Here is a 21,671-nt window from a genome sequence, read left to right as displayed (position 1 = left end):
TTCTACTACGTTTCATTTCTAAGTGTTGGTCGTATATTCACCGCACTAATGTATTATTATACAAACACCATACGCTGTGTTTCGCTGGAGTACTTGGAGAGAGCCCAGTAACAAAGGCATGTATTCTTTATAGTATAAAGCAATTAAAATATAATCTTATTTCCTCAAACTGTTTACCTACAAGTGGGCTTCAGTTTTACGGCACCTGTAGATCTGACAACTGAGCAAACAACTGATAAGTGGCAAAACTATATTTGGAGTCAAAAGAGTCCACCGTAGAATCCCTACATAAAACATGTATTAAATGGATTGAGGAAGGTGCAAAGACAGTAGAAACTGAACCCTGAAGTTTGAAAAAAACCTGAAATCGCAAGTGAGCAACTGAGCCTCTAACATTTACACCAGTACTAAGCAACTTGTTTACCTTAATAAATCCTTGTCGTAGTCCCTCTGGGGGTAATACAAGTGTTAATGGGATGATTGGGGAGTCTTTCATCTCCCCCTGGTGTCTCTGACCAGAAAACCACAATTGCAACTTCCCTGCCACCGGGTCGGGTCAATACACACTAATGGAATCACGAAGAAGAAGCTAACAGGCTAACGGGCAAAGCTGACAGTGGGCTAGCACCACTTAAACAGTATTTACAGCCAAGTTTGAGTGAAAAAATGATGTCCATTGTGTGATTGGATGTATAATATCCCTCTCTCCCTTTGTCTTTTTTCCCTCAGTGTAGTATTTACTCTCATGGACAATTAATGAGTAAAAAACGCAACATGATACAACACCTGCAGTGGCGCTTATGGCCTCTAGGGGCATGAGTTACTTTGTTCTGCTTTAAAGACATTTCCACAAAACGCACAAACTGATGACCAGATGCTTTACCCGCAAATGGTGTGTGGAACAAGCTGTTGCTGGAAACTATAAGAGTTTGTTTTTCTGACAGTTCACTACTATATATAGTGCAATACTGCAATTTCTAAACCGGTCTATGAAAGAAAAGGCTGCTATAAAATGAGCAAATACAAAGTGAGACACAGGAGAATCTGGCCTCGCATTTGACGTATCCTTGATGGCACTGGGACAGAATCTGTGAGCGAATCATTGCGACCACAATCTGGCAGACTCTTCTCCAGATTTGAGCCAAGATCTCGATCATATAGATGGAGGATTAGTATAGCACACATTTATGAGAGAACTGTATGCAACACCCAAGACCTCCCTCCTGTGACATGAGAGTGCCATTGTGCTTCTCATTTTAACACTAGCCTCTGCTTTTACACAGTTTGAGCTCCAAACCCTTTGCCCTCCCAGTGAGAGACCCAACATTGACTTTTGATCTACAGAGAAAACTCATTAAGATCCGTGTGTGCTTATTTGACATCAGAGGCACTGAACAGGAGAAACCTTTAGTTCTACAGATGGAGAGTGGATTTGGGAGTGATCCAGCAGCGTGCTCTGTTTGTGCCTGTCAAGATGAAGTGTAGCAGGTTTAAACACAGCAAGGGTCCCGTAACGGCTGCCCCAGGAGGCCACGCATGTAACTTTGAGCACACATCTGATGCCTGTGCCCAAGGGCCAAAGAGAATGCTCAGCTTATGATGGGCATCAGAGTATAAACCTAATTAACTGAGGAATAAACATTGCCGTTGTATTTAATAGTCCCAGAGAGCGTCTTTACCATTAGCTTATTTAATTATGCTGCTTCTCCTCTACCTGTAATGAATAATTTACAAGCTGACAGAGACGATTTTGCTGGGAATCCAAAATTGAATCTTGAAGACAATAGGAAAAAGAAGCTCAATGGCTCTAGGACACTCAACAACGACAAAACAGCTGCCATGTACTTCACCAACGAACAAAACAGTCCACAATGTGAGAGCATACAAATATCAAGAACTCACGCTCGACTCCTTTCTTAACTTGGCTACTTTCAAATGCACAAGCAACTTACTAGCTAAAAGGTTTTCACACACTCTCTTAAAATCTTACACGAACAAAAGAAAACAATACCATCACTGTCACGTACTGAGCAAATATGAAATTCTTACCATTGATAACTTTGTTTGTCTTTCACGTGTCCAAATGCTTTTCAAGCTAGTCCATAACCTGGCTCCACCTCCGCTAAAAGCATTCAATCAGCAGGCAGCAGATACAGCTACAAGGGTAACCAGGGGGCAGTGTAGTATCCATAGATGCAAAACTCCTACACAGATGTCAAGAAAGGGAATGAGCTTCCTTCAAAAATGTTTAGCTACACAGATTTTTGAGCTTTCACTACAAGCTTTGACTTCATTTCTTTGTGAGAAAAGAAAATGAAGAACGTGCTTGTTCTTTTAGGATCAGGACACATAATGCAAATTCAGTTACTATGCAAGGATTGAGAATATTGCCTTGTATGGTGGCTTTATATGCAACAATTTGTGATTATATTTATGAAGAGACTGGAATGAGTTGTTTAAGTGTGATGTGTCGTGTTAAACCGGACTTGGTGAGACTAATTCATGCATTTGTCTCCAGCAGGTTAGACTACTGTAACGGCCTGTTCACTGGCCTCTCTAAACGAGCTGTTAGACAACTGCAGTATCTCCAAAATGCTGCTGCTCGAGTCCTGACCAGAATCAGGAAATACGACCATATTAGTCCATAGCCCTGCTTGTGTATAAGTCTCTTTACCAAAGTACATCTCTGACATGTTGCAGCTGTATGAACCAGCTTGGGCATTGAGATCCTCCGTGAGGACGTGAGACAGGCCTCAACCCTGACTATGTAATTGTATTGATTGTATTTTTTACTGTGTTTGTGTGTGTTTGGTGTTACTTTGAGGCACATTGATTGTCTTGTACTTGTACAAATACATTTGCCTTGCCTGCCTTATGTATGTGATGGATGGATGAATTAACTATGACCGTATGATTATCTGCGCTGTATGCATTGCACTTTGTCCGCCCTTTTCCCAAAGGATGACAAAAAGAAATTTGCATAATAAAGTTGCATTCACGTACAAAGCTCTCGAGCTTAATGTAATTGCACAGTAAACAAGTAAATAAATGAAATAGCAGCTCTGAGATTGATAGACGCCTGTCAGTAGTGTTCAATTTTGTAAAGAGGAAATGAGAAATGCACACAGTATATTGAAGCAAAGGGTATTTTTCACAATATGTCGTCTCGTTTCAGGCACATGTCACAACTGTTTTCCACCCATAGCAGCAGAACCATCAGCCGCCTCAGCCCAACCAGTGTCGTTGCTCCAGGGGATATATTTTGACTCCATTACTAAGCTCAGTACCGGAAATAATGCCTTATTCCTTTCACTGTTATCACATTACATCATGTAGTTGTTCTAAGTTTCATTGAGTCACCTAAAGCAGAGCTAGAATAAATATGTGCTAAATTGTTGCCCAAAAAAGGATGGCAAACTAATGATGCAGAGCAGACGCTGAGAAAGACGCTCGGGGTTGAGACACAGACAACAATGAAGCTTTTGGGGCCCCAGTCGCTCCTTCATCCAGATTTTTAACACTGAGCTCTCTGTGCACATGCGAGAGCGCCCCCTGCCTGCAGTTTCTTTCGGCCCAGCACTGGCAGGAAGAGTCTGCCTGCGCCTCACCATCTGTTCCCAGTGAGACTGCTGATTATCTGGTCTTATAATATCCTGTTCCCATCTCTCCCTCTGCGCAGGGGCTCACATCTTGAGACCCAAAGGCCTCGTATTCTCGGCAGCACCGAACTCCATCAATATGCAGACCGGTGATAAAAATTCTGGGTGTCCTGCTGTCAAATAAAAAAAAAGTCAAGTTGCATTCTGGCCGCAGCGCTGTCTCTCCCCGGACAGTGTTCAGGGCAAGGATAACCTACACCACAAATAGCACCGTGATGGTTTACTCATCCTGAGAGTCATACAAGTTTGCTAAAGGCACTAAAAGCATCGTTGACACACAGAGCATAGCAGAGTGGTTAGCTGTGCTCTTTTCTCTCTCTAAGCAAGAAGTTTTGATTCGCTGAAAGACTGATTCTCGCTTGTCTCCTTTCAAAAACTTGCATGTGTTTGGAAGCGCTGCACAATGTATTGCCAAATTATCATTATAGCTGGCCAAACATCCAAGGCAGAATCTGAAAATGACATCAATTTTTTTTGCACAAGGTCAGGTTTTTAAGCTCAGTGGATAAAAACGATTTTCCACTAAATTGGATGCATTTTTTGGAGGTTGCTTTATACTTTTAAAGTTTTCATTTGAAATGAAGTTTTGCGCACAAATGCAAATGATGTTACAACAAACCCCAGTCTCCCCCTAACTGTGGACAGACAGGCACAAGGAGGGAAGACATTAGAATGACAATACCTTTCGGCGAAATTTGACCGAGGGGTAATACATTTACCTGATTTAGCAAAACCAGTGTGATCAAAATGGTCCTAAATCAGCTCACAAAACTTCAACGCCAAAAAGTTTTATGCATTTTTGTGCTCACAGCCTAAAACAGTATTGTTTTGACACCATTATGAAATAAAAAAAACATTTGCTTTATACAGATTTAATAGAACATACTGGAAAATACTGCATTAAAATTGACATGGCAAAATGAAAACACTGATTATCAAGGATATACTGTATCTAAATAGCCGAATAGAAGAATAGATGAATGATATGGTTGCCAACGATCTTGATCATTAAGACAGTATCTGGGCAGTAGAGTGGTATTTACCAAAATAAAGCACTCCAAGTTTGAGATTTTATTTTTAGGGTGTTGGTCCAGTTATGTTTAAAAATAGCCCAATCCAAGAAGGCATCCGTATTGTTTATCTGTCAGAAAGAGAACGATGTCCACATGGCAAATAGGCCAGTAACAAGACCAGGGCATCTCAGAAAATATGGGTGGCAAAGGCTAATCTAATTTACAAAGTATAGATTTATGCCAAATAATGACAAGATCGAGCAATGTCAACAAAGCGCCGCTCAGGGAGAGAGCTGTGACGAATGGCAATCAGAAATTTTGTTGAATTATAATTTCAAGGAGACGCAGAAACGGCAAGGGCAAGCTGTGTTGTTGAGAGCTTTTGACTCATTGGCCGGATTTGGTCATTCACTTATTTTAGCCCGTCATCATTCGTCATTCTCCTTGACCCACATGAAGCAACTGTGAAATAATCATCAAGCTGAAAATGTATTTATTTGTGATTTCGATTGCCGTGTTCATTACTATGGCCTTTTGCTTTGGGTTTATCTTGTCAGAGGATATTAAAGTGAGCTGACGTTGATTTTTGTATCCAAGGACCATGACAGCGTAATTCAGTCAGCATTTTGAAGACCGCTTTGGGAGCATCTCTCCTTACAACACATCAAACTGTAGTGGAGAGCTCTACAATCATGTTCTGAAAGGCATGTAATACTTGTAGCTTAGCGGTTCATATGACAGTCTTTTCTCAAGTGTTAAAGATCTGAACTTGTTTCAAATAGAACTGAATCTTAACTTGCAATGCGGCGAATGGGGGTGACAGGAGCACAGATGGGAGAGATGGTTGTCTCATCACTAAAAGGTTGGCAGTACGAATCCTGGCAGGTGCAAACGGTCCGAGTGTCCAAATCTTGGGCAAGACACTTCACCCACCTTGTGAATGTAGTGTATGAGTGAATGAATGAATGGTGGTTGGATGGCACAGATTGGCAGCCTCTCTTCCGTCAGTCTGTGGCTTCAATAGTAGCTCACCACTGAGTATGGAATGAATGAATGATCACTTCAGAGAAAGTGCCTTGAGAAGCTTGTCAAGCTTGTAAACCGCAATACAAGTGTAGCCCTTATTATTACAAACAGAAAACTATGGTATCCACAAGTATTGCTCATTGCCTCTTATTTGGAAGTACTCGCTTACTGGAAAGAAATTCTCTCAAAAACATTGTCAGCCTCGTCTGTTCCTCTCCCTCCAGTCTCCAATTATCTATTTCTGTCTTCCTCCAACAAGCAGCCCCTATATCGAGACACAGCCCACACTGGTACGAGGGAAGACCACTGCGTTGATGCTCACTTGCTGAACCAATCTCGATGTTGTATTTCTCTTTCCCCCTGCTTATCAATAATTACAAGACCCTACAGCTAAACCCAGATGGGATGGCACATCGGGTCAAGTGTGAGGCGAGGCGGAAGCAAGGCGGATATAGGCAACAATTAGGACGCTGTCTTTAATTTGGAGTCGTGGGAGACTTATGTAAGCTCCAGGCGTGTCTGAGCACATTGTAAATCTAATATACACTCTTACACTGGGTTTCCCACTGCCAGAGCTATTTAAATCATCGTACGGTGGCTGAGTGGTGAACACTCTCGTCGCACAGCAAGAATGTCCCGGGTTCAAAACCCCATTTCTGTGTGGGGTTTGCACGTTTCTCTCCCCATGTCTGAATGGGTTCCCTCCGGGTGCTGACTATCGACCAAAAACATGCTCGATCCTCCAGCCAGGTGATTCTGACCATCAGGCGGGTTTGACATCTAGACATGAGTCTAGATGCACTGCGGCCGCCCACTGCTACTTACGGGTTACCCCAGCGGCATCAAAGGATGGGTCAAAAGCAGAGGACAGATTTCCCCACGGGAACCATAAAGTATCACCTGGACCTTAACCTTGTTCAAGATTTTATTGTCATTCCTTATGGTAATCTATTTATTGACAAATAAAATACTACAAATTCAGAATTGAGTAGCAAATTAAGCACTATCAAATTGAAATCTTAATTGTTGAAATCACCAAAGGCAGCACAATATCCTCACAATTCACAAACAATAGAATATTCAGTCTCCATGAAGTCTCATTACAGTATAACCCTAGTTCTCTACAGGGTTTAAAATCAGTCTGACCCTGTTGCATTTGTTTCATTACAACATTGTCTGTCTCTCCTTTTGTGTCACATTTTTGTCTCAATCCACTAATAAGATTTCCAGCCCATTAGCTTTTAACCACACTATTAGAGAGACGCTTTCTTCTCTTTGAGTCTGAACACCACTAACATTAAGCATAAGCAATTATCCCAACGCCTTGATGTCTTGCTTAAAAAGTATCCTTCGGACACATTATGCCAAGTTTCACATGACACCTGACATTTACACCTCGCCTGCGCTCGGAAGATTAAGTAAGGCTGAGAAAACATACACAGTTCTTTTGCTTTGCGTATATTGGATGTACACAACTAAAGACTTTTCCTTGTCATGTTAATGGATAATGGATTAATGCACGTAAATTGTGTTTTGGTAGAAAATTACATTGGCTGCAGTGCTGAAGGCAGGGTGATAAACATCGATGCCACTAATCTAATACATGTTACACAAGAAAAGCATCAGCCAACACAGAGGATCCTTAATCTGATGTATATATATTATAAATATCTCTATAGCATTGTTTTTAAAGAAAGGTGAAAACTTTTGTAAAATGCACAAATATGTATATTAAATTTGTCATATTTCAAAACACTTTCTAAGTTACAGGAAACTGCTGATCCATATGGCAACAATGATATGAAGGCAGTGGGAGATTTTTATTTTATTTTTTTGGGTGGGAAATAAATACTTTTCCCAAGTCTGAAGTCTCATTTCACTTTTCGGTGACTTTCAGAATACTACTTAAACAACTGCCATTAAACTATTCCAGCTGTAGTTTTCTGAGTTTTGATAAGACTGAAGTTTTCATAAGATTTACGTTACATTGTGCCTCAGTATGGTTGACTTCTGTTGCTTTTTTTCCACTTTTGGTGTAATGTCTGTCGACTTGCACACCTTTGCCTCACACTTAGCTCTCACTCTCACAGTCTCTATTCCTGCCTTCCACAGCTGCCTGTGCCACACACTGATGCCAGAGTCACACAGGCTTGTCATGTAATCATGAAATCACTTCTCGTCGCAGATGGTGACTCATCGTTTGTCCCTGGTGAAACCATATCTGACAATGAGGTCGCAAGACGTTTTGGATGAGTGGCTCGATGTGGAGTGTGCCAGTGTGTAGGGCCACATTGCACAGGAAACACACTACACAGCACAACACAGCGGCTGAGAACGGCAGCTTGAGCGGCACACAAACTTTGACAAATGCATTGACAGCTTCCCATTCCCATGATATCGAACCAGCAGGTCAGAGTGTAAAGGGTTCTCACTTGTATAGAGAGACAGCTGATACAGGCATGTAGTTTATATGCTTAGCACTGTTGGTTGAGATGCCGCTTCATTATTGCTACTAACATTAGATTTAATGAACAAGGCTTATATCTGAAATAAAAATAATAATAATTAGAAACTTAGTCGTGACTCGCTCATTTAATTGGAGGTAAGTTGCAACAAAATTGACAATATATGTCTCAAACAACATGTCTCCAACAACATATTTCAAGCATACGAGCATGTCAATAAAAATCTAAAGCCACAATTATTATATTCTCAGACCAAACACATCCACATAAAGCTGAAGGTTTTGGGATGCCCCCTTACATTCAATTGACAGTGTGTGGTGTTTATTCTGAGGCAGCTGGAGAGGGGGTGATGGTGAACCTGGTTGTGCACCGCTGATGTAGCCAGTCCATACATATTGCACATGAGTCATTAAAATTATATGGCACTAACTCCGTGTGGGCGTGGTAGACAAGTCAGGACTGTTGGTTATTTAACAGATAGGACAGGGCTGCGTCATGTCTCCAGACTCGAAAAGGCGATTCTCTTTGAGCATCAGGTGTTCGTCAGTGACCTCGACCTTAGTTCAAACATTACAAGAGAAAACGCCTCGTAAAGCGCGAGCACGGGCATCAAACGGCAGTCACTCCTACATTACTTTAACTGATGGAGGGGCTCGTGTCATTGCATAGGCTACTGTCTGCTCCGCTTCACCGTCCACAACAGAGGACACCAATCCAGCGCGACTCAATTAGGCATTACAAACGCGCGCGCGGTACACGGCTGGACGCACATTAATATGGCCGAAAATGCATGACCTTGTACATTTTGACTCAGGTCACCTTTTACCAAAACGACCGTGACGAGCGCATGAAACCCCCCATATCCAAATGGAGCACAACAAGTGCTCAAGGGGCTGTCTCCTACACTGTCCACGCTTCTGTGAACAAGCAGCAATCTCTGTCTTGGATGGCATTTGTGGAAGACACACACCAGGGCTACCATGTGCTTAGGGGAATGACCCCCAGCATCATTATCTGACATCAACATGCCACACTCAAGGGCATCTGGCAATCACCGCGAGAGCTTTGAACTACAGTCTGCGTAAAAGGGTTACCAACAAATGTTTGGCTCACCTTTACTGGGATCTTCTTCACTGTTCAGATGCATGTTTTTTCTTACAATGCACTCATTTAGCCCGTCCTGGTCTTCTCCTCGGAGTTGAGCAGAAACTCCAATGTGAGATGTGTGGTCCTTATTGTCTCGCTCGGCGGAGAGGCTTCCTGGGACGCGCCTGCACCCGTGCGTCTTCCTCCTGTTCCCGCGCCGCTGGAGCAGGTGTAGTCGAGGTGATGTTGAGAGTATGCATGTATTGTGACTCCGCTCCTGAGCAAGCAGGCGCTCAAAGGGACGATCTCAGCCAAGCTATTAGGGAGGAGACAGCAGGCAGACGGGCGGGGTGACGTGAAGTAAGTCTAGTAGGAGGTCGTCTACTTAGAGATGAAGCCCAGCTGACCGTGGCCGTTCCATCACAGGGTTCCCGTTTGAGACACCCCTGAAAAATGCACATTTATATTAAAGCAATGATGCCCAGTGAGGATGCGTGGAGACAGCACCGTGGGATTCATTATATAGCCTATAGCAAATAAAAACCTAAGATATCACATCAACACATCCTGTATTTATGAGAAACAATCGATGAAATCAATTGAAAGTGCCTAATCACTGACAGCTCAAACAGGCAAACCGAGCGATGATTCTGTGTCATTACAATGATATTTCCCAATGCAGTGATGTATAACAAACTAGCACCTGTTTAAGGCACACTTGGGATAGTCAGTCATTACATTTTCCACGCACCACTTGTTATGTGCGTCCAGAGATACCCTTGGCCCACTTTGTTCGGCTCATCTCTATTTACCCTGGACACAACAGTTGAAGGACTGGGCCTAATCAGTCCATGAAACACATTCACTCACAATTCACGTCCACGGCCAGCCTCGCGTCAACTGCGGCGCACTGGCGGCCTCTTGTGGCCAGGCTGAACAAGGCGCCACTGGAGGTGAGGGCTGCCATAAAAATACATTCTGTATTATTGTAGTCTCCGAATTATTGATGGAGAAACTGTTGTGTCCTGTAGCCAGTGTTAATTTTGACAAAAATGTCCTTTAATTTTAGTAGAGATTTCGGATTTCAAAAATGTCCTTTAATTTTAGTCTAGTTTTAGTCGACCAAAATTACATGTCAAGTCGACTAAATTTAAGACAAATTTAGTCGACTTTACATTTATAATATTTATTAGAATCATATAAAATCAAGGTCCTCTGCGTCATGGAGCTTCTCCCACATGAACAAAGCTCAGAGCTGTTCCTTTAGCAGAGAATCGAAATGACAAGAGGCTCTTTCAAAATGTCATTGGGAGTTTGAATGATTTTAGTCTCTTAAAAATGAAGAGACTAAAATTTAGTCATCGTTTTAGTCACATAAACAACTTTTAATTTAAAATGATTAATTCGATTTAAAATTATGACTATGTTTTAGTCGACGAAATGAATACCGCCTGTAGCTGAAAACAGCTTGAGATAATATCACTATACTTTACAATGAATCATCTCAAAAAGTCTCAGATACAGAAAGAAACACACAAGTCTCTTCGATCATATCAGATTTCTTATAATGCACAGTGCAACATTTTCCCATACAATATATATAATATATATATATTGTCAAATTATAGGTAAATATTTAATACCCCCAAAAAATAATAAACCACCATCTATAACAAGTAATTTCTACACAGCGAAATAAAAAAAGAGTCTTGGATATGGATTTAACATTCCAGATCCAGATGATGAAGACAGCAAAGCTTGACACTCTGGCCAATTAGCAAAACACTGACAGATTTCTATGATGGCCAGTAAATAATGTTATCCTCTCCCACAGAAAGTGTGCTCAGATCTTTTTTGTATACAAAACGAAAATTAAACGCGGTGCACCTCTTGCAATCATGGTCATGAGCTTTGGGTCCTGACCATTTGGACAGAGTTTCCCCTGTGGAGTGAGATAGGGTTGGAGCTCAGTGACTCATGAGGAGCTTGGAGTAGTTGCTCCTCAGCATGGAGTCAACAGAGGTGTCTCAGGCATCTGTTTGTAGAGACGCATTTTGTAAAAACACCACATTATGTAATACAAGTTCAAAACTGTAATTCAAACTTTTAACTGCATTGTATATTAAATACGCATTTCGTAATGATATGCCACAATTTGTAATTATTTAGCATATAATGGAATAAAATATATGGTAACACTTGATTGCCTACTATTAAAGTATATACTTATTCAATAATTTCTAAAGCATATGCAAAGCTTTGCATCATTTGTTACTCATTTATAAGCAGCTAAATCGTGGTCCTTTTTTTGTCAGTCAACCCCCCCTTAACCAAGCACATTTTCTCCACTTTGGCTTTACCCAAATCTAAAAGCTTCTTTAAAAAAAAAAGTTAAAATAGTGACAAAAATTAGGATGAAAATACAACAAAAAAGCAACAAAAGAGCGACAAAAAAAGTGAAAACAAAAATGCAACAAAAATGTGCCAGAAAAGTGACGAAAATGGAACAAAACAGTGACAAAAAGCGATGAAGATGTGGCAAAAATATGATGGAAAAAAAAAGTCAAAAAAGTGACGACAGCGAGAGGGAAAAGATCCATTGGGTCATATTTGTAGGGCTTCGCTTTCAAATGAGGCGTTATACTGGCCTGTAGGCTGTGACCTGGATTTGGGTAAAGCGGAACTGGAGAAAATGCACGGGAGAAAATGCATACGGTTAAGGCTGGGGTTAAGAGGTTAATAAGAGACTCAATTATACAACATGCCCGAAACCTGGCTGGCTGCCTTCAGTCTCCTCTGATCCTCTGAAACGGTGCCACGCCTCCTGGGTTTATCCCTGTTTCAGAGCGTGGTGTCCTGCACTGGTCAGCGCCTCTGCCTGACAATGTCACTATACTTTCTGTTCAGAGGCTTTTTAATGTAAACAAAGGTTAGCAAACTGTGTAAAGGTCTTATAAATAATATAGTATTTAAAGGAATAGTTCACCGTTTTTCCATACTGAGATATGTTCTTAACTGAATTTAGAGTTATGACATAATACCGTGTTATTAAATAATGAGGCTTAACAAGGCCCCGGTGAAGACCAAGGACACACTACTGGCCAGGGAATGCCTTCGGTTCCAAGCGGAGGAGCTCGAGGATAGATGGATGGACACATATTTTAGGCCTTAATATACCAGGTTTTTGTAGTACTTTATACTATAGATAAATGTCTTTCTATGTAGGCACAATAAACATACAGGGACCACAAAAGCTAATATCAAGCCATGAAAGTCAGGGCTAGCTAAACCCAGACTACAGCTCTGCCTCAGAAGACAATGAAGCTTTATACATCACTTCTCTTCAATCTTTGGCTACTGTAGCCAAAATCTTGCCATTGTTGCACGTTTCTATTGAGGTGTTAAGCACAAGGTTCCTGAAAATATTCTGTATGTCTGAGTGTGTATGTGAGTGACATAAGACAAAAGACCCAAAGAGCGTTTTCTCAGCCGAGGTTCTCATTGCATCAGCAGCTCCCCGACTCTCTGCACATGCTCACTTCGAGATGAATATTTATCAGCCTGTCACTTTGTCTTCTCTGAACTCAAAACAACACATTCATCTTCTCCACTCAGCTGCCGCCTAATGCTTCAGGCGTGCTTTCTGACATTTTGTGATTTCTTTACAAAGATTTCCTCCCAATGCCATGATGAGGTGCAAGAACAAGAACAACAGCCTTCACTTTATTCAGTTGATTTCAGACTCATTACAGCACCAGCATCGTCTGACGCTATTATTACAGTCAGGGGGCAAAGAGTATTTATAGCTCACTAGAAACCAAGTGCTTTATAGCTCACACTCTGCAAAATAATGAAAGCAAAAGACACAGAGATGCTAAAATAATCTGCACAACCACAAAAAAAACACACATAAAGAAGAATATGTTTATGTTCATATATTTGACTTGAGAAGATAAAATAGCCAAACTTAGATATGAAATTCACCAAAGTATATCCACTAGATAGAGCTATTTTTCAGGTCGGTGGGGAGTCCTTGCCTCAAGTGGAGGAGTTCAAGTGTCTCGGGGTCTTGTTCACGAGTGAGGGACGGATGGAGAGTGAGATCGACAGACGGATCGGTGCGGCGGCGTCAGCAGTGATGCGGTCGCTGTATCGGACTGTCGTGGTGAAGAGGGAGCTGAGTCGGGAGGCGAAGCTCTCGATTTACTGATCAATCTACGTTCCCCCCCTCACCTATGGTCATGAGATTTGGGTAATGACCGAAAGGACAAGATCGCGAATACAAGCGGCCGAAATGAGTTTCCTTCGCAGGGTGGCTGGGCGCACCCTCCGAGATCGGGTGAGGAGCTCAGTTACCCGGGAGGAGTTCGGAGTAGAGTCGCTGCTCCTTCATGTCGAAAGGAGCCAGCTGAGGTGGCTAGGGCATCTGTTCCGGATGCCTCCTGGCCACCTCCCTCTGGAGGTGTTCCAGTCATGTCCTATTGGGAAGACCCAGGACACGTTGGTGGGACTATGTCTCCGAGCTGGCCTGGTGTCGCCTCAGAACAGCTGGAGGAGGTGTGTGTGGATCGGGAAGTTTGGGCATCTCTGCTGAGACTGCTGCCCCCACGACCCGGCCCCGGATAAAGCGGAAGAAAATGGATGGATGAATGGAGAGCTATTTTTTCAATGGTTTGCAGAAGCTTTTCAATTCAATTTGTATATATTTTTCAAGCTATGGCTACATGTAAAAAAATGATCTGGTTCAAAGTGTCTTCTTTTTTCGGTCAAATTTTAGACCGCCCTCATTGTAATAACCACACGATTCTTTGGTCAGCCTCTCACAACCCCATTATCTAAAAACATATCACAAAACTCAGGTTTAATGTGACTTTCAAGTTCTCGCAGTAAATTCTCCTGAAAAGCAAAGTCAGAGCACCATCTGGTGGATAAGTCAGTTGTCATCATTATTACTTGTAGTATTTGATATTGTTAATATATACTCAGATTCAAATTATTTTTTGATTGAAATGTATTAAAATTAGATACATAATTATGTGCTTATATTATATAGCAATAAATGTAGTTTTGGCTGGGCAAGTGAGTGATGGCGCGGCTACACCTTTTCTATTCTAATTCCCATCTAAGTCTAAATGCATTTTTGTGTATGTGCCACTAGGTGGCAATGCAAGGTAGTTTCTGTCTCTGATGCGAAAAAAACAAACCAAGCACATGTTTTAGGCGCGGACTGATCGAAATTTGAGGAAATCCTTTTCAGATATGCAATTAATAAGTAGGATAGCCTAATGCACAGCCGGCCCCAGCCTTTAGGGACAACCATGTGAGTGGCCATGGCAGTTCAAGTCATGCTAGCCAATGCTTTGTTTTCTTTTCTTGTTTTCTCAGTGATGTGGTCAACTAGAAAAATGGGTCTTCGTGCAAATACTACATGTTACCTTGGCCACTTACCAGTACAAGTTCCTGTAGCTACATGCTAGATGCTTGAGTTATTGACATTGTTTGGACTTAGTAGTATTGTGGAGCTCTGGCACGGGGTGGCGGAGCTGGCTCTTGTGCTCGTGTGTGGAGGAGAGCGCGCACAGAGCACAGTCAGAGTCAGACAACTGCAGTGGGCTCGTCTTGTGTTACTGCTTATGCTCGATCCGGGGCTGCGCCAGCGCTGCTCCGTCCGCTCTCCGCTGCTGAGACAGTGATGCTCGACCTCCCAGCGCCACAACTCGCATTTTCCGAGAGAAGGTGACTCGATCAGCTCGACCAGGTGAGACACAGCACCACCGTATAATGTACAGCTTATTGCAAACCCCGGTGGGTAAAACCAGCCCGGCCTTTGCCATCGGAGCGCGCTGTCCTCTGACTGGGAGCGGAGGGATGCTGAGCTGTTCCGCTTGAAGCCGCTTCGAGCATCACCAACAACACCGATGGGATTTGCGTTTTCGGTGTCGACGACGATGATGCGTTTTTAGACCAATTTACATTTTCTATTTTGTGTCAGACTTGGTGATTCATCTATGCGCATGTTAGTCTGCTGGGAATAATTGATAATATTGTATTGTTAAGGTGCAAATGTATGAGTAGAAAATGATGCTCGTTGTAAAAGCTGTATTCCTTTATTTGTGTGGTTCTTATATATAATAGAATACATTTAGCGTAGGTATAGTATGTCCACAATGTGCCTTTAACTATGCTGAATAAGTGGATATCAGTGAAGCAGATTAAGGCCCATAATTGCTGTAAAGAAGTACAGGCCTATCGTCTCCCTCTGTGATACTGTGTTAGTTTGTAAACTGAGTCCATTTTGGTGTAGGGTTTGTCCTGTCCTGTCCTGCCTGTTGTGCACCACTGTGTACCAGTCTGTGTCATACAGGGAAGTACAGCTGCTGACATGGGCTGTGTCTGGCTGGTCATTGTTCAAGGAGCAGGGGACAGGCGCATAGGGTGTGCTTTATCATACACTTCTCCTCTGTGTGTATAGATCTATTGGTGCTACAGGGATAAAGTTGTGCTACAGAAGCCATTTTCTCTTTGATAAATTGATAATTTTTTTTTTGCCATTTTGCCAATATGAAGTATCTGTAGCGATTGAGGATATACAGTACTTTTGAATTTGTAGAGTAACACTAAGCAGGAGCGAGGAAACACTGTGCCGCATATGAAGAACACAGCGGTGCTAGACTCACAACAGCAGGACACGGGGAGGGACCCCGGAGAGCCATGCTGTAGGCCTTAGAGGATCTGCACAGTTGATTCTACATCGTGTTGTGTTGAGTGAAGAGCTTCCTTATGTTTCTCTGTCTTTTCTCCTTCAAAAGCTAGTTTGGTTTGAGACAAATAGTTGTGATAAAAACTGAAAGTGCAGCTCAAAATTCTGCGCACTTTACAAACTATCTCAGCCCTGAAACCCTTTTCTCCCCAGTATTAGGGCCCTGAATGAGTCTCATAAATGCCAAAATCATCTGCTGTTAGTCTTCATTTTTGTTAGATTTCTTGGTGGAGAGATGGGGTGGGTCATATAATATTGTAAATAAAAATATGAAAAAAAAAATACCAATATAAGAATAACTAACTTGCATCAGTGCGGTAGATGTTTTGCTAACAGACGTTTTAGTCCGAAGTTCTTACATAACTGCATTTTTCAACATTGTCAATTTCTACTAAAAGCTACACTAAATAAATCCAATTCTAAGAAGTGAGGCGGGATTGCCCAATCATCTGCTGCTCCAATTAGAACATATTATTATGATAAATAGCTATTTATACATTCACTGCTACGTGCGCTTAGCAGAAGTGAATCTCCAGCAGCAGCAGCTGGGACCAGCGCTGCGTTATCCAATCATTATCATTATATAACATTATGAGTAATATCTTCTTAAAAGCTTTCGTCCACATGCAATGGATTCTGTGTAGAAAACTGCCATGTCGTGCAAAGGTAGGAGGTTTAACTGCAGACTGCTATTTTATGGTACAGTGAAATATAAGGTGTTCTTATTTAAATTGAGTTGATGTGAAGCCGAAAGGCTGTTGAAGCAGAGACGTACAGTGGGAACCATATGTTTATACACTTTATAAAAAGCATTTTTTTCCCATCGATTAATTAGAATTTTGAAAAATATTTCGGTTCTACACAGCACTGTATATTACTTTTTACAAAACCAACATTTTTACATAAATTTCATTAATATTTGGAGCATTGCCTCTAAACTGTTTAACTTGGGTCAGCTTCTCAAAATAGTTGGCAGGAATTTTGGTCCATTCGTCCAAACAGAACTGGTGTAACTGAGCCAAATTTGTAGGCCACCTTGCGTGCCCATACATTTTCAACTGGATTGAGATCAAGACTTTTTGATGGCCACTTAAAAACATTGACTTTGTATGCGTAAAGGGGCTATATGGAGTTTAAAAATGTTAAAACTATGTATTTTCCTCCCCCTACATGTGCCAGCAATGTCCTGATGTGTAGAATGAGCCCAGACATATTCACCACAACTGCCTCTATAATCCTGCACTGTCACTCAAAAAGTTGTTCGTCGGTCTAAAGTGCCGTCATACATGAGCTTAATATAGAAGGTGCAGTTACATGTATGACCTGAGGTGGCAGTAGTGAGTATAGAATTGCGTCTAGCTACTTTAAGCCACTTTGTAACCAGTTTGGCAGTATGCTTTGGGTCATTGTCCATTTGGAAGACCCAAGCTTTAACTTCCTGGCTGATATCTTGAGATGTTGCGCAAATATTTCCACATTCTTTCTTCATGATGTCATCTAATGGACTCAACTTATAGCCCTTTTCTACCTTTATCAGGCCCAAAGCGCTTGACAGTAAGGAACCAGTCATCCATTCGCTCTCTCATTCATACACCAATGTAGGCAGACACTGGAGGTGGGTTAAGTGTCCTGCCCAAGGACACAATGACAGTGTATATTTGCGGGAGCAGGGATTTGAATCCATGACCTTCGAATCACAAGACGACCTTGCTCTACCCATGCGCCACTGTCGGTGTTCTCAGGCTTCCCCCTTTCCCTCCAAATGTGGCGATGGTCATTATGGCCACAAAAAAAAAAAATCATCTTCACCAGGTCTTTTGCATTTGTTCTTGGGTTGATATTCACATTTCAGACCACAACATGTTAATCTCTGGGACACAGAACCCGCCTTCTCTCTAATCTGTATGATGGATGGACATTTCCATCTTTTTTATACTTGTGTATAATTGTTTGAACCAATAAACCTGGCACCTTCAGGCGTCTTGAAATTGCACCCAAGGATGAACCAGACTTGTGCTTCCAAGGTGATGTTATCTGGGCTTTCCCAAATTGTTTAAAGGTATAGTAATGTTAGTAACTTCTGATTTTGTAAAAAGTAACAGAAACATTTCCAAAAAAATATATCTAAATAAAACTCAAATTGACCTTAAAAAAGTAAAAGTAATTCTGGTTTTATGTCAGATTGGGAGAAATGTGTGCAAATGTGTCTTTATAAAGTGTATGTATGTCTGGTTCCCACTGTATACCTTTGGCTTTGTTGCTTTTGTATGGTAAGATTTGCTGCAGTGCTCCCATTGTGTCGCACTTTGTGAGTAATAATAGCTATAAACATCACCATTCAGGACCACTGAACGAAAACACAGTGGCAAATAGTTTAGTGAATGCAAAATACAAATATAAATAAAATACAAATGTATTATTGCTGACATTGTCTTATTTAGATACTTTTACAATCCAACAAGTGCTCACAAGCCACATGTTGCGCCAAACCAGGGGTGGATTCATTATATGGTTGAAAAAAGCCCTTAGACAAGCCCTAGGTCTGAGTCCAGTGATGTGAGTGTTACTGCTCATTTGGAGGCACGTTAATGTGTTATATTGATCCTGGGAAAGTACAAATGAAAAGATGCACGTATAAGCACTAAGTGAAGAGGTGGGTGCAAGAAGAATAGAAAAATAGATACAGATGAGACAAAATTGATATTGAATTGAATTTTGATACTTTATGAGTCTGTTTTCTTTTTGAAAATGTTACTTTTCTCTGCATTTCACAGAGAGCATCAATTGGTGGTGGCCGCCCTGAATGTGGAATAGAAGTTATTTATTTGGTGAGACAAAAGGCTGTGCAATACAGTTGAATTAAGAGATATAGAGGGGCTTGCAGATGTTGCATATATGCCGCATTGATGAAGAATAGCAAACTGTGAGTCATGCAGTCTTTTCAGTTGTAGAAGGATTAATAAAAGCACTTAGTCAGAACCGTGCTGCAGTGAAACCAGGGTCAATAGAGAAAGGATACTGCTGATGGAAGCATTTCACTAAATTGATGTTTAATTCAAACAACTTCTCTCCCTCAGGTAGTTTGAAACCAATGGAGTAAATCTTTTACATTGTAGTGAGGTAGTTTTTGCGCACTCTGGACAATTTTCTTAATGTGCTACAGTCATTAAATTGTAAGACTTGAGAATAGGAAGATAATTTACTCCCCACAAAGGTTAACAGAAGAGGGCCTATTTTATGGGTGTGGGTCAGTCCCTGTTGTGTGTTGGACATTGTTCTAGTGTCACCAGGGGACATGACAAGCGTATTAGAGCTACGAACATTGTTTTGACAGTGCTGTCTCATTCGATTGGTGCCTTTCTTTGAAACTGTGATATTTGGGTCTGCCTCGGTTGTGACTCTTCTTTAAACCTGTCCGTTCATGACGTTTAATGGATACTTTTCTCTTCATGAGGAAATGGAACATTATGCATGTTGCAATCACTGTTAATAAGTAAACTCATTCAGCTCATTTTTGTGCCAAATGCAGAAGACTGATTTTCTTGGAGAGATAAATCCCAAAAAACAATTCTGATCCACAACATCTAAAGACTTGCAAACATTGCTGTGCTGGTTATGTTGTGAGATTTTCAATTTGTTTTTAATTAGAAAAGCATGTCGCATTTGCTTATGACACTTGTTTATTTGTTCAGTTCAGGCTACTCATTAGTCATTATAACCGATGCTGTTATTGCTACTGCTTTTTCTTAAAGTAAGTAAGTGCTTTATTTGTCATTGTACAATAGTACAATGAAAAGCATAGATCAGATGTAGGGTTATTCCTGAGCCGCTGCGACTCTGCACGCCGCCATTGTGGGCCAACCTGACCAGCATGTTTTAGGAGGTCGGGGAAACCGGAGCACCCGGAGGAAACCCGGCTGGGTGCCTTCAGTGCAGCAGTGCAATGCCGTCTGGGTTAGTGCTGTTTCAGAGAGTGGTCAGCTCCTCGACCTCCCCCATTCTCTTTTTTCCGCATAGCTCCCCCCGCGTTGCCTCCTCTCTCTCCTTCTAACCTTCTCGCCTCTTGTGATGCCTCCACTGTGCTGCAGGTGTGGTGGGCTTGTGTTTCAGAAGAAGAAATCTGTGGATTTGTAGCTCGCTTACCTAGCTAGCATTAGCTGTTTATTTACAAAAACACAGCAAAGACGGACAAAACTATCCTGCAAAACAATGTGGAACACAGAAATTGCAAAGGCAGTTCACAGCAAACGGGAAAAAACGCTGCTGTACCAAGGTAAAACCACCACTTGTTTACGCGCATGGAGGCAATATCATATTTTATTTTTTATTCCGACTTCGGTGATCCCTTATTTACTAACTTGTGTCAACGTCTTTGCACATTATGAACAACCAAGCTTAGGTGGCTCTGAAGGACAATTGCTAATGGTGTAATGAAATGTAAATGAGCAAAAGTGCCACCAACACACATGGCCACACATTTCCAAACTGAGTCATCTGTGTTTTGAGTGTGTCTGCTAGGATCATATAGGTGATTCGCGAAGACCGTTTCACCTCTCTGTGGTTTGGCATGTAAATGAGGTGTAATCGGTTTCACACTGCTCGACTAAATCAGGTCACGATGGGGGGAAAGTGAAATGGCTTACAGAAAAAAAGGGGGAAGAACTGCTTCGCTCACTGAGATGGCTAGAAAAGAAACCCTTTCATGGGCGCATTAATCATGGGTGGTACTACAGAGTGTGTCTCTGGGCAACACCCCCAGAGCCAGACAGTGGAGGAGCATAGAAACACTCTTTTTCCGCTAACTTCTTACACACGGTGAATGACATCCATCATCTAAGCATTCACACTCTCACTGCAATAACATCCCTTCACTATGACTAATGTTATTTTAATAGCAGCAATAGCATATATTTTGTGCGCTGAAGTTTAAGTGTCTTTCTGTATTTCCAAAATCTATAACCTGCCATTGATAATGCCAGAGCTTAAAAGCAATTTATCAAACCTGAAACAGCTATGGATCTCAAGCAGGTCTTTTTGCCATTTGTACAGTGAGACTATTAATGATCTGTGCTTGATTCTGCTGCTTTAGTTATTATTATCTGACACCCTAATGAAGATGATTTATAGAGTAGTTTTGGTCTATTTTGGATTGTTTGATGATACTTTCCTGGCTGCTCTTTGTCCTTCTGTTGTTGCTGTCAATGCAACAAATCGGCGTCTTTCATCCATGAACATCGGTGATCCATGAAGTCTACATTGATGAACAATTTCGCTGACATAGGTTTGTTTGACCCTAGATTTTCTTTCATGATGCAACCTTATCCCCTTCAGGCGTGGAACTAGCACTAATGAAAAATCTGAGAAGTATTGAATATTACAATGTCCATGAGCCCTGGTTCTAGCCCACTGAATATGGGTGGGCTGACCAAAAATTAAGGAACAATTATAAAGGTATGTGTAGAAAGCAGGAAATGTAAAAAGTAGCTAAACAAAGAATGCATTTTTTTTATGCTCCTTGTCCTGATAATCAAGTATTATAAAATTTCTCACACTTCAAAAAATTCTCTATAATTGTCAGTATTCATATTTGGGGATACTATATGACTTTCAAATATAGCGTCAGGTTCATTTTGATGATTGCAGCAAGTTTGGGCATTATGGT

At 41.5% G+C, this 21,671-nt stretch overlaps 2 protein-coding genes across 7 annotated transcripts in view; one reads left to right on the top strand and one right to left on the bottom strand.

Moving 5' to 3' along the window:
* Positions 1-9,622, bottom strand: part of syt7b (synaptotagmin VIIb) — a 95,529-nt gene extending 85,907 nt beyond the window's left edge. For all 3 annotated transcript variants that reach the window (XM_079555683.1, XM_079555684.1, XM_079555685.1), the window contains exon 1: positions 9,277-9,622. In XM_079555683.1, coding sequence (XP_079411809.1) covers positions 9,277-9,310 — 34 coding nt within the window. In that variant the 5' untranslated portion in view covers positions 9,311-9,622. The remainder of the gene's footprint in view (positions 1-9,276) is intronic.
* Positions 9,623-14,824: 5,202 nt separating this feature from the next.
* apba2b (amyloid beta (A4) precursor protein-binding, family A, member 2b) overlaps positions 14,825-21,671 on the top strand; it is a 60,585-nt gene continuing 53,738 nt past the window's right edge. The window contains exon 1 of one of the 4 annotated variants that reach the window (XM_079555671.1): positions 14,825-15,007. The gene's annotated coding sequence lies outside the window, so the exon portion shown is untranslated. The remainder of the gene's footprint in view (positions 15,008-21,671) is intronic. The other 3 variants (XM_079555672.1, XM_079555673.1, XM_079555674.1) reach the window with 3 other exon arrangements.

This window comes from Gobius niger, assembly GCF_951799975.1.
Source record: "Gobius niger genome assembly, chromosome: 4".
NCBI lineage: Eukaryota > Metazoa > Chordata > Actinopteri > Gobiiformes > Gobiidae > Gobius > Gobius niger.
Note: the sequence above shows the minus strand (reverse complement) of the source record. Positions and strands in the feature narration are given on the sequence as shown.